The 13,887-nt window shown below is 45.6% G+C and overlaps 1 protein-coding gene across 2 annotated transcripts; it reads right to left on the bottom strand.

The window, feature by feature from the left end:
• Positions 1 to 1,092: 1,092 nt before the first annotated feature.
• Positions 1,093 to 12,877, bottom strand: LOC119065330 (protein SLFN14-like). Of its 2 annotated transcripts, none has more exons than XM_053659016.1 (5): positions 12,794 to 12,831; positions 10,101 to 11,173; positions 8,785 to 8,913; positions 7,154 to 7,868; positions 1,093 to 5,117 (listed from the first exon to the last, which is right to left on the bottom strand). In XM_053659016.1, exons 2-5 carry the CDS (start codon positions 11,131 to 11,133, stop codon positions 4,283 to 4,285), a joined length of 2,712 nt encoding a protein of 903 aa, XP_053514991.1. In that variant the 5' UTR covers positions 11,134 to 11,173; positions 12,794 to 12,831; the 3' UTR covers positions 1,093 to 4,282. The 2 variants fall into 2 exon arrangements, with proteins under 2 accessions (XP_053514991.1, XP_037023231.2); XM_037167336.2 differs by having other exon boundaries at positions 1,094 to 5,117; positions 10,101 to 11,178; positions 12,794 to 12,877.
• Between the last annotated feature and the right edge of the window lie 1,010 nt (positions 12,878 to 13,887).

Here is a 13,887-nt window from a genome sequence, read left to right as displayed (position 1 = left end):
CCAGAAACCCCGTGGAATCTGAGAGGCTCTTCGACACTGGGAGTTGCCCGTCTGAGGCTGCCGTGTGGAAAATGTCTCACACGCTGTATGGTGGACTGGACAGTGGGAATGGTTTCCAGAAAAATCACCCCAGACAGGATGCAAAATGGACTGTGCTCAATGATTACAGCTCTGCTAAAATGTATCTGCCCCGGGACCCACACTGGAAATGAACCAGCAGAAAGGACAACTGTGTGAGGTGGCAGTAATGATGGGGAGGAAGGGCTTTCGTCCTCTATTTTCTTATCTTGAGGTGACATCAGTGTACAGGGCGGTGGCAGAAGGAGGTTTTCAGCGGTGAGCATGTGAAACCCAGATCTCATTCTTGTATTATTATTTATTAAGGACTGTATTATTCTTCACACGAAGAGCTGTGAACCTCCCTTTGTCCCACCCTGTACAGACCTAGAAATGAAAGGTGTATTTTTTGAAGTTTCTCAGTGTAGAAAATGCTTTTCTCAAACATTTCTGCTATGGAAGTCATTTTCCTTACCATTTGGCTTTGTAGAGAGATTTTAGAAACTAAGAAGAACCATGTTGCTTAATAGCAAACTTTCTAAGTGTACTCCATCCGGGTCTCAACAGCGGCACACACACCGTGGGGACTCGTGTGGCTAACGCTGCTGTCCAGGAAGGCAGGAGACCACGGGGGCCGAAACGGACTTTGAGGTCAGGAAGACACGGGTTGGGCTCTTGGGTTCGGAACTTTCTAGTTCCATGATCTTCAGCCAGGTACTTACCTCTAAGCCTCAGCTTCCTCAAATACAAATTAAAGCTAATCAGGGTCAGACTATATTGAGGACTTTCTACGTGTTAGGCTTTATTTAAAAGGACTGTTTATTTCAACCCTCCTTTTTTTTAGAAAAATTTTAAATATATTTTATTGATTATGCTATTACAGTTGTCCCATTTTCCCTGCTCCACTCCCCTCCACCCTGCACACCCCCTCCCACCCACATTTCCTGCCTTTAGCTCATGTCCATGGGTCATACTTATAAGTTCTTTGGCTTCTACATTTTCCACATTATTCTTACCCTCCCCCCATCTATTTTCTACCTACCATCTATGCTGCTTATTCTCTGTACCCTTTCCCCCTCTCCTCCTCCCACTCCCCAGTTGCTAACCCTCTATGTGATCTCCATTTCTGTGTCAACCCTCATTTTTATCTTAAGTCATAGGTATGAATTTTATCTCTGTTTTACAGCTGAGAAACCTGAATTTTAAAAGGGAAAATTACCTTGCCTGAGGTCCTTCAGCTAATTAGGAATAGAATTCAAATTCAAAGGCAGGGAGGGTTTGACCCTGGGATACATGTTCTTAACACAACCTTATCCTAACTTCCAGGGGTCTGGGAAACAAAACCCAAAAGTTGCTGGGAAGATCAAAGTCATAATGCATATACAACATTTCGCACAGTATCGGACCGTTGCCAGCATCTACTATCTGTTAGCTTTGATCTCATCCTGCATGTCCAGAGGGTACAGGGGCAGAGCTGTGGAGGTGCTTTGAGGGATGAGCCATTGACTGGTGGGTTGCATCTGCCTGTCTTCGAAGGGACCCCCTGCTTGCCTCCCCGCCCGCCTCCAACACGTGTCTCTTCCAAGCTGTGTAACTGAGCAAAGAAGACAACCCTCCCTGATTAGAGCAGGGGCGAAGGTGGGCCTTAACCTCCAACGGCCTGAGATCATTCTGAAGCAGCAAACAATAAGGAGAGATAGTACACAGTAGCCATGTCCTAATTCCTTCCTTTTTACTTCCATTTTAGGCTGAAAATGAAAGAAATGAAATTGAAAACTGATCCCATTTATTTCAAAATCGTGTTTCCTCTGTGAGAGGAAGCTATCGAACCGAGCAGCAGCAGCGGTCTTGGACGGGGTCCAGCAGAAGGGCCTGACCTTGGAAGGAGTGTGACCTTGAGTCTGATTCTGAGCTTTGCAGAAGAGAACTTCAGGTTCTTCTAGAATAGTCAGGAGGGTCAGGGAAAACTCGCAGATGTTAAGTGTAGGGGACAGGATAGCCACTGTCTTCACTTACCGTGAAGGCCACTGATTTCTAGGGAGGAGAACTCGACAAAGGACCCTGAGCGCGAGCGTGAGCATTCTCGCCTCTGGGGAGTCTTTTCAGAGTATTCCCCAAAGTTGAGTACATTCTCAAAGTTGAGATTGCCACAGTGAGGGTGCCGTTCACATGCTCTGTTCACTCAGCTCGGACACTCAGGAGCCTTTCAGAAAGTTAATATCTCTGCACCTCAGTTTTCTTATCTATAAAGCTGAGATAATGTGTATAGACCTCATGGAGTTGGGAGAATGTGTGCAAAGCATTAGAAAACAGTAGCTGGTTATAGTACTATCTCAATAAATAGTAACATATGGTTATTATGAATTTTGCAGCCATTTCATGTTGAAGCTTCTTGAACATAATTTCATGCTTTGGCCTCTCCAAAACCTTTGGAAACTGGGGCAGCTCAGCTTCGGTTGAAAATCTAGTTTATCTTTATACTTCCTCCTCTTTTCTTTTTTTAAAGTATATGTTATTCATTATGCTACTACAGTTGTCCCGATTTCCCCCCTTCTCTTCTCTTTTCTTAAGAGGGTTTCTCCGTGCCACAGTTTCTCTTTTAAAAAAAGTCCTGGCCAGGTAGCTCAGCTGGTTGGAGTGGTTGTGGGTTCGATCCCCAACCAGGGCACAGACAAGAAACAACCAATGAATGCAAGAAAAAGTGGAACAATAAATCAATGTCTCTCTCTCAAATTAAAAAAAAAGTCCCATTGATGGTCAGAGGCACTCTGTCTTCGTTCCGAGACAGCTCCCTATATCAGTGTCAAGTAACCAGCATTTTTTCCCCTACGTAACACAGAGGTTACATAATTCATGCTTCCATCTGGAATTCTCCAAGTTAGGCCCTTCTGATGCCCTGGGGTTGGGTGATAGGCCTCAGGTTTGCTCTCCATGCAGAGACAGCCTGTTCTAAGCCACCTGTTTTTGAGATGCTGACGCCTCTTTGTCGCCCTCAGAACCTGATGTCAGTATTTTGCTCTCTTATTTAAGGCAAGAAACCTATATGTTGTCAGGTGCAGTGATTAGGGGTTTTCTATGTACTTCCCATCAGAACCAATGTGATTAGGGTGAATCTTTGGTTTGGCTACCCTTTGACTCAGTAATTCATCTCTGGGGATTTATAAATATACCAGAGAAAGAAAAGGTTGTATGCCCGAGTATGGACTGGGCTTCATTTCAACAGTGTCAAATTGCTAGTGATGCAAATTAATAGGGGGTGGTAATTACGATTTTGTATAACTTAGCTGGGACATTGTGCAGCCATTAAAAATGATCATTCGAAGTTCATGCTACACCATGAGGAAATGCCTGCACTAGTCAGCTACTGCTGCAAAACAAACACTCTTGAAATCTCAGTCATACAATAATGAGTATTTATTTCTCTCGCAGGCATCGTCAGTCAGCTGGGTTTTGGGCTAATCTAGTTGGGATCAGTCAAACTTGGCTCCGGGGCACGAGTTGAGTTCAAAACTGCTTCACATCCCTCATTCCTCCGTGACTGGTGGGCTGCCCAAGGCACACTCTTCACATGGCAGTAGCAGAAGCCCAAGAGAGCAGCCCTAATGCTGAAATGTGTAAAGCCTGTAGCACACATCATAACTACGAACACATTTCCACTCCTAGAGGAAATCAAGTTCTGAGCCTGCAAAGCTTGGGACCCGTAGCCAGGACAACGAGCCAACCAAGGTGCTGCCCTGACCTGACACACCGGGTCAAGGTAAGTAGCCCTGAAGGCATGTTACCTCCCACCCCCAATAGGCCCTCGAGCCTGGCTGCATTAGAAGCACCGGGAGACGGAGGGGTTGGTAACAAAGGCTGCACTAAGTGCGTTAAGTCAGGGTGCCTCATGGAAAGCCCTGGAAACTGGTTTGACTTAAACACTGCAGGGACTCACTGAAGATGCGTTAGCAGGGAATGTCATAAAATCAGTTCCCTCTGTGAGGAGAGCAGCTCTGGTTGACACAATGAAACCAGAGGCAGGGACCAATTAGAAGTCTGTTGTAACTGTCCATGGGGAAGATGGGGTGGACTGGGAAGAGGACAATGAGAGACTTTTCCGTGGCTCTCTGCCACCCTGACTGTGCCTTGAGTTCCCCATTGGTAATATGTGAAAAGGAGTAACTGCCACCTGCCTGGGAAAAGAGACTCTGCTCCTTCCCGCTTCCTGGACTGTTTGAAATACTGTTCAGAGAGCTGCCCTCTTTTCATAAAGCAGGTAGAGCTGTAGGATGGCTCTGGAGGCGAAGCAGAGCTTGTGAGTTTCCTCTGACAGGGTGCACTCTGGACAAAGCCCAAACACGATGTTCCTCTCCAGGCCGGAAAACTGCTGAACGCTGTCTAAAATGATGTGATTGCCCCAGGCGCCAGCGGCCTGGCTGAACACAGCTTTGGTTGCTCTGTGGGTCTCAGTGAACGCCATTGCTTCGAGCAGCGCAAGCTCATAGCGTCCTCTGTCCTCCGCTCTCCTGCACAGAATCGCTATATCCTTGGGCAGATAGCCACACTGGAGCAGGCTATGACATCTGTCTGCCACATACTTTGCGATCTGTTCCAGGGTCAGGTTGGTCTCCGTCTCACACACCCCAGGAAGGGCCTGAGCTTGCATGGCGTCCTCGTAGGCGGCTTCTCTGAACAACGCCACTGCGTCCGGACACGCAGCAGACAGAGGATTTTCTCCGATCTTCTTCATTTCCTCTTTCATGACCCTTGCTATTTCCAGAGAGCAGTGGATCCCTTTGGTGATTGCTTTACGAGGAAACCGGGCAGATGGAGGGGGAAGGCCACTGACATCAGCACGATGGACTTGGAAAGGATCCAGAAAGATCCAGAGAACCCCGTGGTGAGGGTCTTCACTTCTAGCTCCCCTCGCCTTTGGATGGGTGATACTCTTAGCCTTCATGTACCAGTCCCCATACTTGCTGCAGAAATTCTCCGTCTCATCCATCACTATGTGTTTAACCTTTAGGAACTCCCCTCCCATGAAGGTTTTCCGGGTCACAGCTTGGCAGGTGGTCTGCTGGCTGTACGGACGAAACAGATAAATAGAGTTTGATGAAACACCATGCACTCATTACTCTGGATCCAGAAGCTAGTTCTCACCTGGAGGCTGGTTCATTGATTCGGTCCTGTGCTGAATGCTACCGAACTGCTCTACTAGAAGTCACCTGACAAAGAGAATATGAAATTGCAAACCCAGCTCTTCAAGATTATCTAGCTATACGTGCATATGAAAGTTTTTAAATAAACCCAGGTAGCACTGGCTGGCGTGGCTCAATTGGTTGGAGCATCGCCCCATAGACCAAAGGGTCGCAGGTTTGATTCCTGGTCAGGGCACACACCTGGGTTGCAGGTTCAATCCCCAGTCAGGGCATGTGCTAGAAGGCAGCTGATCAATATTTCTCTCTCCCATGGATGTTTTTCTCCCTCTCTCTCTCTCTCCCTTCCTTCCCTTCTCTCTAAAAATAATAAGCATGCCCTTGAGCGAGTATTTAAGAAAAACTTAACCCATAGCACAATTTCCAACATCCTTTATAATATGGCATCTGCCTCCTTTCCAACTTCTTCCCCTACTATATACCCATTTTCCCTCCCCAACTGCTCCAGTGAGACTTGCCCCTCTGATCCTCAGGTGTCTCCATGTCTTTGCACCTGCTGCACCCTTTGCCTAAAAGCCCTCGTTTTATTTCCTTTCCCTACTGACTTCTTAGGACTGTGCCCAAGGGTGTCCTTCGCTGGGGAGTGCGTGTTGACCAACCTTCAGCCCAAGTTAAGATAAACACTTCTTTTATTATCATACTAATTATACAGTATCCACATTGCTTATTTTATTTTTTTGTCCCCCTTACTGGCCTTTACGGCCCAGCGGTCAGTGTGTTTTCCCCACTAAGTGTACACAGGACCCAGCATCTGCACAGTGCTCAGAAAGATTTGTTGAGTAAGTAAGTAAACCAAACAAAAAATTAAAGTGGGTTTGCCCTCATTTGCTGGGTTACAAAGCAACCAATCTCCTTTACTAAAAATTCAAAGCTCAAAATTTATATCAGAAGCAAATTTGCATGTTTTCTAAAATTACTGATTCAGAACAAGTCAGACAAATGAACATATTTTATAAACAAAATCAAATGGTATTTAAATTCAAGTTTCTAATTAGGCAGAATGTCTAATTCACTGAAATACCCTATGACTATAAAGTATTAAGTAACAAACAAAGTGTTTATTTAAAGCAAGATAGGTTCATTTCTACTTTCCTTAAATGTAAGGTCACAGATGATTGTGGAAGGGGTTTCTGGTTTTATATAAACTTAAGCTTATGCACAATTGGCTAATTCATGGTGAGATGTTGAAAACCGGAAAATAGGGAAGTACCCATTTATAGCTCAACCACCTGATCGCTTGGAAATGTTTGGGCTCTTCCATTTATGTAGTTAAGGCATTGCAAAACATTTTTAAGACTGTATTTATTTTAAAAAAAAGAATGGCCCTGGCTGGTGTACCTCAGTGGATTGAGCTCAGGCTGCAAACCAAAGGGTTGCAGGTTCAATTCCCAGTCAGGGCACATGCCTGGATTACGGGTCAGGTCCCCAGTAGGGGGCGTGCAAGAGCCAACCACACATTCGTATTTCTCTCCCTCTCTTTCTTCTTCCCTTTCCCCCTTTAAAAAGAAATAAATACAATCTTTTTTTAAAAAAAAGATTGTGCTTTACTTTTTAAATTAAAAAAAAATTTTGTTCAGTTATAGCTTTCCCCATCCCCCCCACTGCTATCCCCTACCCACCCCCTTATTTATTTACTTTTTAGAGTGGGGGAAGGGAGGGAGAGAGAGAGAGAAACATGGAGGTGCCTCTCGCGTACCCCCAGCTGGGGACTTGGCCTGCAATCCCGGCATGTGCCCTGACTGGGAACCAAACCAGTGATCTTTCCATTCACAAGCCAGCCCTCAGTCCACTGACCTGCCCCAGCCAGGGCCCAAAATCTTAAATAACACAAATTCCTTTTCTGACACTGTTGAAAAAACAGACTAAAAACATTCGTTGTGTTCAGTTAGGGACACACTTACGCCACGTAATCCCTTAAGGAGTCGTGTTCACAGACGTAGAGGATCTCCCTGGGTCTGCACTGGAGCAGGCCCCTCATTTTCTCCACGACGTTCACGACCAGGGCCGTCTTCCTCGTTCCCGGCAGGCAGTGGACGAACAGTTCCCGGGTCTCCCGCAGGCTCCCCGAAAGCAGCTCGCACTGCTCTGCTATGAGCAAGTTGAAAAACTCGCAGCCCAGCTGGTCACCCAGAAGAGAACCAGAGCCCAGCAAGAGCACGACAAGGGCCTGCAACAAGTCTTCCAGGTCCTCCTGATCGGCGAGCCGGTAGGACTGGGGGTAGCGCACGGGGATGTCACGGGGACTGTGCTGCGCGCCGGGCAGGTGCACCGGTCTGGGGATGACACACACTTTCCCTGCGTAGCCGCCCACCGTTCCCAGTTTCTGCTTCAGCTGACGGGCAGTGCTCAGGCCATACTCCAGCCCGTCAGTCCCACTGGGGCGCATCAGGACGGTGTAGAGCACCAGCGGGCTGCCCACCGCTAGGAGGAGAGCGTCGCACAGCACATCCTGCTCCTTCCCGAGACCGAGGTCACTCGCCCAGCTCCTAGAAAACAGCACAATCCCCCGAGAATAAGGACCTATCTGCGTCTTCATGAATTCCTCCAGTTCTTGGTGGTCTGAGAAGAGCTTCTTACAGAGGGATTCGGGTTTAAATTGTATCTCCTCCTGTGTCACTGAAAATTCAAAGGATGGAAGTTACTAAAATGGAAGAAAGCCTATGGTGAGTATTCCTGCCACATCCTAGCAGGAAATGAGTCAGGACATGGAACTCTCAGTTTCTCTGTCTGCAAAGAAAGCACCCCCCCTCCCCCGCTTCACAGGCCAGGGCCGTGAAGCTCCCACTGCTGGCAGAGTTCATACAGGGGCGTGCGGGCAGCCAGACAGGACGCTTCACAGAACAGCCCCCTGCGCTGCCTGCTCAACCGCAAATGGTCCTTGGTGTCCAGGAAGTCAGCACTTCCTGTTACATGTGTGTGAACCTGATGCTTTCGGGGGAACTAAGAAACTTCCTTTAAAACAATGACTCTTAACATGTGGCAATTTTGACACCACCCCAGGGGGCATTTGGTTAACCCCCAGAAATTTTCGATTGTCACAGCTGGAGCAGTGCTACTGCAAATCTAGGGGGGGGGGCAAACGGGGACACCCACAGATGGTGCTAAACATCCTACAATTCACAGAGCAGCCCCCCCCCCCCAACAAAGAAGGACCTGTCCCAAATCTCAATAGCTCCAAGGGTGAGAAACTGTTCTAGAACCCCATGGCTCACCGCCTCGCCATTGGAAAGCCAGGGCACGGTTCTCTCGTGGTACCAACCTAATAAGGGATTTAGGATGATTCCCAAATTCTCTCAGATTTAGGAAAGAAAAACCATGGGTGACCAGAAGCCCCACAGCACACAGAGATTGTGAGTCTGATGGTGGGGAAGCAAGTGTTAGCCGTATGTATTGTTTTTGCAACATCGTGTCTGGTAAGTCCTGTGTTTGACCTTCTCTCCAAGGAGAGCGGTTTGGGCTAATTGCTATCAATTCCTCTCAATGCAATTTTAGAAATAAGCAGTTCCCTTAGCTGAAGTGAGGAAGGAAATACCTGGAAACAGACGTTGCTGGAGAGCACCCTTAAATTCCAGGACTTTGATGGGAGACCGGGGGCTTCCCAGTGCAGGCGAAGCTGGAGAAACCAGGGGGAGGCTGCAGTCTGTGGTCCAGCTGCACGGAGCTGAACAAATAAATACATGGAGGATCGTTTCAGGCAAAAAAGAAGAAGACTTTTTCTAAGTACTCCTCCCACGATGCGGTTTGCATCGGGCAGAACTGCTCTCACACTTTCTATGACTCAAACAGCTCACATCTGTCAGGCGAGGAAGCCTGCCACCCCTGCGGGTCTCTGGTCCTTTAAGTCACTGTGTGACTCATCTTGGGCAAGTCGCTTCACTTCTCTCTTTCATGCTAGGGTGAGGCAATCCCTAAGATTCCTGCCAACTCTAACATTCTGATTCCAGGTCATCTCTATGAGGAAAAGGCTTCTAGAAGAAGCAGAGTCAGAAAAAGTTAAGCACAGCATATATATTTTTATATCGTTATAGTTGTTTTAAGTCCCAATCCAAGGTTTAGATGGAACAGAAGGTGGCAGGATCTCTAGTCTGGGGTGTCTCTGTGCATGTGTGTAAGCTAAAACAAATTTCGGAGAGAAAGAGTAATCCAATAAAATCACTCAAGTTCTGAACCAAGCTTCTTTGATCAAATTTGGAACACATTCACCATGGAGGTGAACGGATAAGCTTCGTTCAGGCTACAAGTCCTCTACTAATTGCTTAGAAATCACCAGAGCTGATTCTGAGCAAAACTGTAGGGGAAGTGAAAACACCTGGAGTCCTCGGGGCCCCACCCACTTCCTGCCCTTTTTTTGCATCAGCTTTTCCCCCACTAGGTGGTGCTCCAAGCCCAGAGATTGAAGCCATTAGCTCGTGGTGTCAACGGTAACAATTCAAAATTGTCAACAAGCTTCCGTTGAGTGAATTCGTGGAGAGTCATCCTTACACAATGTTTCTCCGATATATCTTTAGGGTAAGACTGCTGAAGCATGTTTCTGACTAGGAATATCAGCCAGCAAAAGTTTTCAACAGGCCTTTACAGAGCACAAAAAGGAACCGTCACTAATTCATGGCTGATGGCATACTACTACTTTCCCAAAGCAGACTAAAATCCAAGTGTTTCTTGACCTCAGAGAGTCCCTATTGTCTCCCTTTGGAGTTAAAAATCCTAGGACAAGAACCATGGAATGGGAGAATTTTTCAGCAAAATATCTTTCTGTTCTTTAAGTAAAATATCTGACCCAACAGCCTGGGAAGGCAGGGAAGGGCGTTCCTCCCTACTAACCGAATAATGACTCCTATTCTGCTTTACCTGGCTGAATACCCAGCATCGTGGCCACCCAGGTGTCCACCGTCAGCCTGGTGACAGAATTGTCCTTGATGATCCAGGAATCCGGGGCCTCTGTGAACACCACGCAGCAGAAGGGCTCTACCTGAACCACACAGACATAACCGTACAGGGCATCTTTGTGGTATACATCCAAGATTTTGGTAGTGAAATTCACCTCTGGCTTTTCACGGCAGAAATGGAATACAGGCAGTTTTTTTATGCAGTTTTCTATTTCTTTTTTCAGTAAGTCAGGGTTCACTTTTTCTCTCTTACATCCAAACACTTCTTTGCTCTTATCATCCACCCCGATAATGAGGTATCCCCCCTGGGTGTTGGCAAATGCAGAAACGTAATGAGAAAGCATTTCTTTAACCCTAGGGATGATCTTTTTGGTGGTGAACCTTTTAAACTCCACATGTGTTGACTCAGTAAAGTCGACTTTCTCTTTATAGATGAGCTTGTCCTTTTGAAGAAATCTTGAGGCGGACGTCCTCATGTCTTCCTCTTCCTGGACGTTTGTGTCCAGAGCCCCCTGGGGATGGGGCCCCCTCACCCTCGGTCTTCCTCTCTGGGCTCTAGACTGCTTGTGTCTGAGAAGCGCCAGGGCAGCGCTGGCGCTCAGGTTTATGGCAGAAGTCACATCTCTCTGGTATAAATTGGAGCGCAAGCTGCAAATCCTTAGCGGGAAGCCCAAGACATCCGGACTCCACGACTTTACGAAAATCAGGAGGTTGTGCCCTTGTTGCATGCAGTCGAGGTATTTCTGTGAACCAGAAGGAAGGAGCTTTTGAAAAGAGGTTTCCAGGTCCTGCCCCAGCCCATGGCATCGGTAACTGTAGTTTTTATCTTCGATCTTTGCTTTGATCACACCCCCTCCGGAATTCAACAGGGCGCACGTGGCTTGGATGATTTTAGAGTTCTCTGTTCTTTTCAAATAGTTATTGGTCATGTTCTTCCTGTTCTCTTCTCCAAAGGTCATGGTGCCCATTTCTACGACGATCTCAGGGTAGGACATTGCCACGCTGGGCTCTGGATTTTCCTCCTCAGTGGCCCCTCTGTGCTGGAAACAATGAGAGAAAGGGGCTCCGATAAACAAGCAGGACAGAAATGTTGTTTCGACATTAACACAAATCCCAGCGATTACAATGCTTTCTTCAAAACTACAAGTTATTGGATATGTATTGACCGTAACATGGAAATAACCTTTGCAATCACTGTTTTCTGACTTCGTCAAGATCCTTAGCCTTTGCAGCGTGAATGGGCAGCGTTAAAGGTAAATGCTTAATATTTTGCCACAATGAAAAACTTAGAGTGCTGAAATGTTTTAGCCATTTTTTAAATTTAAAATCAGGAAGTGTCATTAGTGATCCCAGATCTTGTAAAAGTCATGGGTTGAAAAAAATTATTAGAGAATATGTGGAAGTAGAAACTGAAGTCAAGAAGCCTCCTGTTTATAATTCAAAGGGGAAGGAAAGGGGGTGATAGGGAACTAAGGGAGTTCAGTTTGATAGTGTATGTGATGTAGATATCTTGCTATAAAAACAAGCGCAAAACTTGGTGTTCTTTATGTCTTATTTTGTACATTTCTAAAAGTTTTATTCTACTCCTGAAAGACTATCCATTGATACCAAATGCAGAATTCTTTTTATCTCTCCAAACATTCTTCTAAAAGTACGTTTCTTTGTATACAGTGTGGTACAGGAGCAAGCGTTTTCCTGCCCTGTGCTATGAGATCCTCTTTTCCTGGAAAAGAACATGGGCCTTGGGACATAGTTATTAAACTGTGGTCAACCTCCTTTTGCTTCAAGAGCAGAGAATAGCCACCTAAATTGAAATTCGGGCTCTGAAGCAAATAACTCAGACATGCCCCCCTTAGCTTTGCAAAAATAACTGCAAAATAAAATGTTTACTAGCCCAAACCAAAACTCTTCCTCTAGAAGAACTCATTTCTTCTGTGTAATCCTTGCAAAGTAGAGGTCACGTGGGGGTTGTTTATACCCACTGAGAGGAAAAAAACAGACATTCAGCAGGACCCTCCTCTGTCAAAGTTTGCTCTTGGTGCCTTCTCACTTCTCCTGAGAAAACCAGAGTCAATATGATTGATTTTTTTCATATGTGAGTATCTCCTGTAGGTAAATGTAAATGTCTGGCCCTTTAGAGAAACTTCTGATAGTATTCTATTCATATCATAGACTCACAGACGTGTTGGAACTTCAAAGGTTCTCAGGTCCAACCATCCATCCGACTGATTCTCAAATCCTCTGTGTAATATTCCTAGCTCCCAACAAACTGCTTTCCAGCAAATGTTTGAACACCTCCAGCGATGAGCAAATCATTACCTATCAAATTAGCCCCTTCTACTTTCCGACAAATCTGTTAGAAATGGCTTTCTCATTTTCAAGTATAATTTAGCTCCCTCAAATTTCCACCTGCTGAGATTCCCAGGGCGGATCGAACTGCTTTTGAAATGGTAGAATTGTACTAGAACCACTGTGACAAAGATAGTTGAGATATGAGTACCCCCTCCACTTTTCCCCAAAGTTCTCACTCATTTCCCATTACAAGGTTCTCTTCAGCCACCATTCTACCAAGCCCTCCATGCCCTCAGTCAGAAACTGCATCTAACATGAGACAGATGAGGTTGTTAAAAAAATTAAAAACAATTTTCTTTTTACCTGATACTCTTCTTCTCTGCTGGCTGTTTCGCTCGACATCTGGCTGGGGTCTGAGTGTTTGCTTTCTGTGCCTGTCTCTGTGGCCCTTTGATATCAGCCTGGGAGGAGCAGAAACTCTGCTAGGCTGCCCCAGTCCTCACAACGCGGACCCACTGAGGAAGGCTGATAAGGACTCCACAGAAGCCTATGACCAGGCAGATTAGCAGGCTGGGTTCTGACATGTGGCAGTGAGTTAGGGAGTAATGGGAAGATTCAGAAATTCTCAAGTGAGGGGCCAAAGCTAAACTTCCCACTTCTAAGGGGCTGGCATCATTTCCATATATAATGCAGCACTTCCTGCCCTGCTTAATTTTCTTTCAAAGCCCTACATTTATTTTGAATTAGGCTGCTCAGCCTATATCCATTATGAGCAATATTAATCTATTCCTTTACCTTCCAATTTTTTTTCTGTTCTATTTACTTTTATTCTCTTTTTTCTATTCTTCATTTTTTTTTTTCTTTTTAGGCACAAGACCCAGCCTAGAAAAATGCTCATTGGTGAAGCTGGCTGTCTCTGGATGAGAGCATTACCGGCTATTTTCATTTAATTTCCTTTCCCTTAAAAAAACTTTTCTGTATGTTCTCAATGGTCTACAATGAACATAAATGGTTTTATAATTGAAAAATAAATAAATAAACAGATAAGTTGTCTCATCTGGAAATGCTGGTTAAACTGGATGAAGCTTCTTGAAGTAGACCAAATAATAATAATAATAATAATAATAATAATAATAATAATAATTTTAATTATATTAATCATTAAAATTATTGTTACTATTATTAATTAGTATTATTAGCAGTAGTAACCTGTAAATGTTGCCTTGTAAAGAAAAGGGGTCTTTGCAATGTGATTCAGTAAGAATCTTGGCTCCTTGGTGCACACTAAACACAACCCTCCAACCTCCACCTCACCCTCACTTCATTCAGAGAGAATACAGGGACCAAGGGCAACAGAGCTGGCTCTGCCTCCCCACACCGCCGCACTCCGGGCCAGTCTGCTAACTTTCATTCATTCTGTCACTGGAGCACTGAGTAGGGTGTGGAAATCTTGGCTC

The sequence above is a fragment of the Artibeus jamaicensis genome, unplaced genomic scaffold (genome assembly GCF_021234435.1).
Source record: "Artibeus jamaicensis isolate MK-2021 breed Jamaican fruit bat unplaced genomic scaffold, CSHL_Jam_final contig_2259, whole genome shotgun sequence".
NCBI classification, from domain to species: Eukaryota; Metazoa; Chordata; class Mammalia; order Chiroptera; family Phyllostomidae; genus Artibeus; species Artibeus jamaicensis.
Note: the sequence above shows the minus strand (reverse complement) of the source record. Positions and strands in the feature narration are given on the sequence as shown.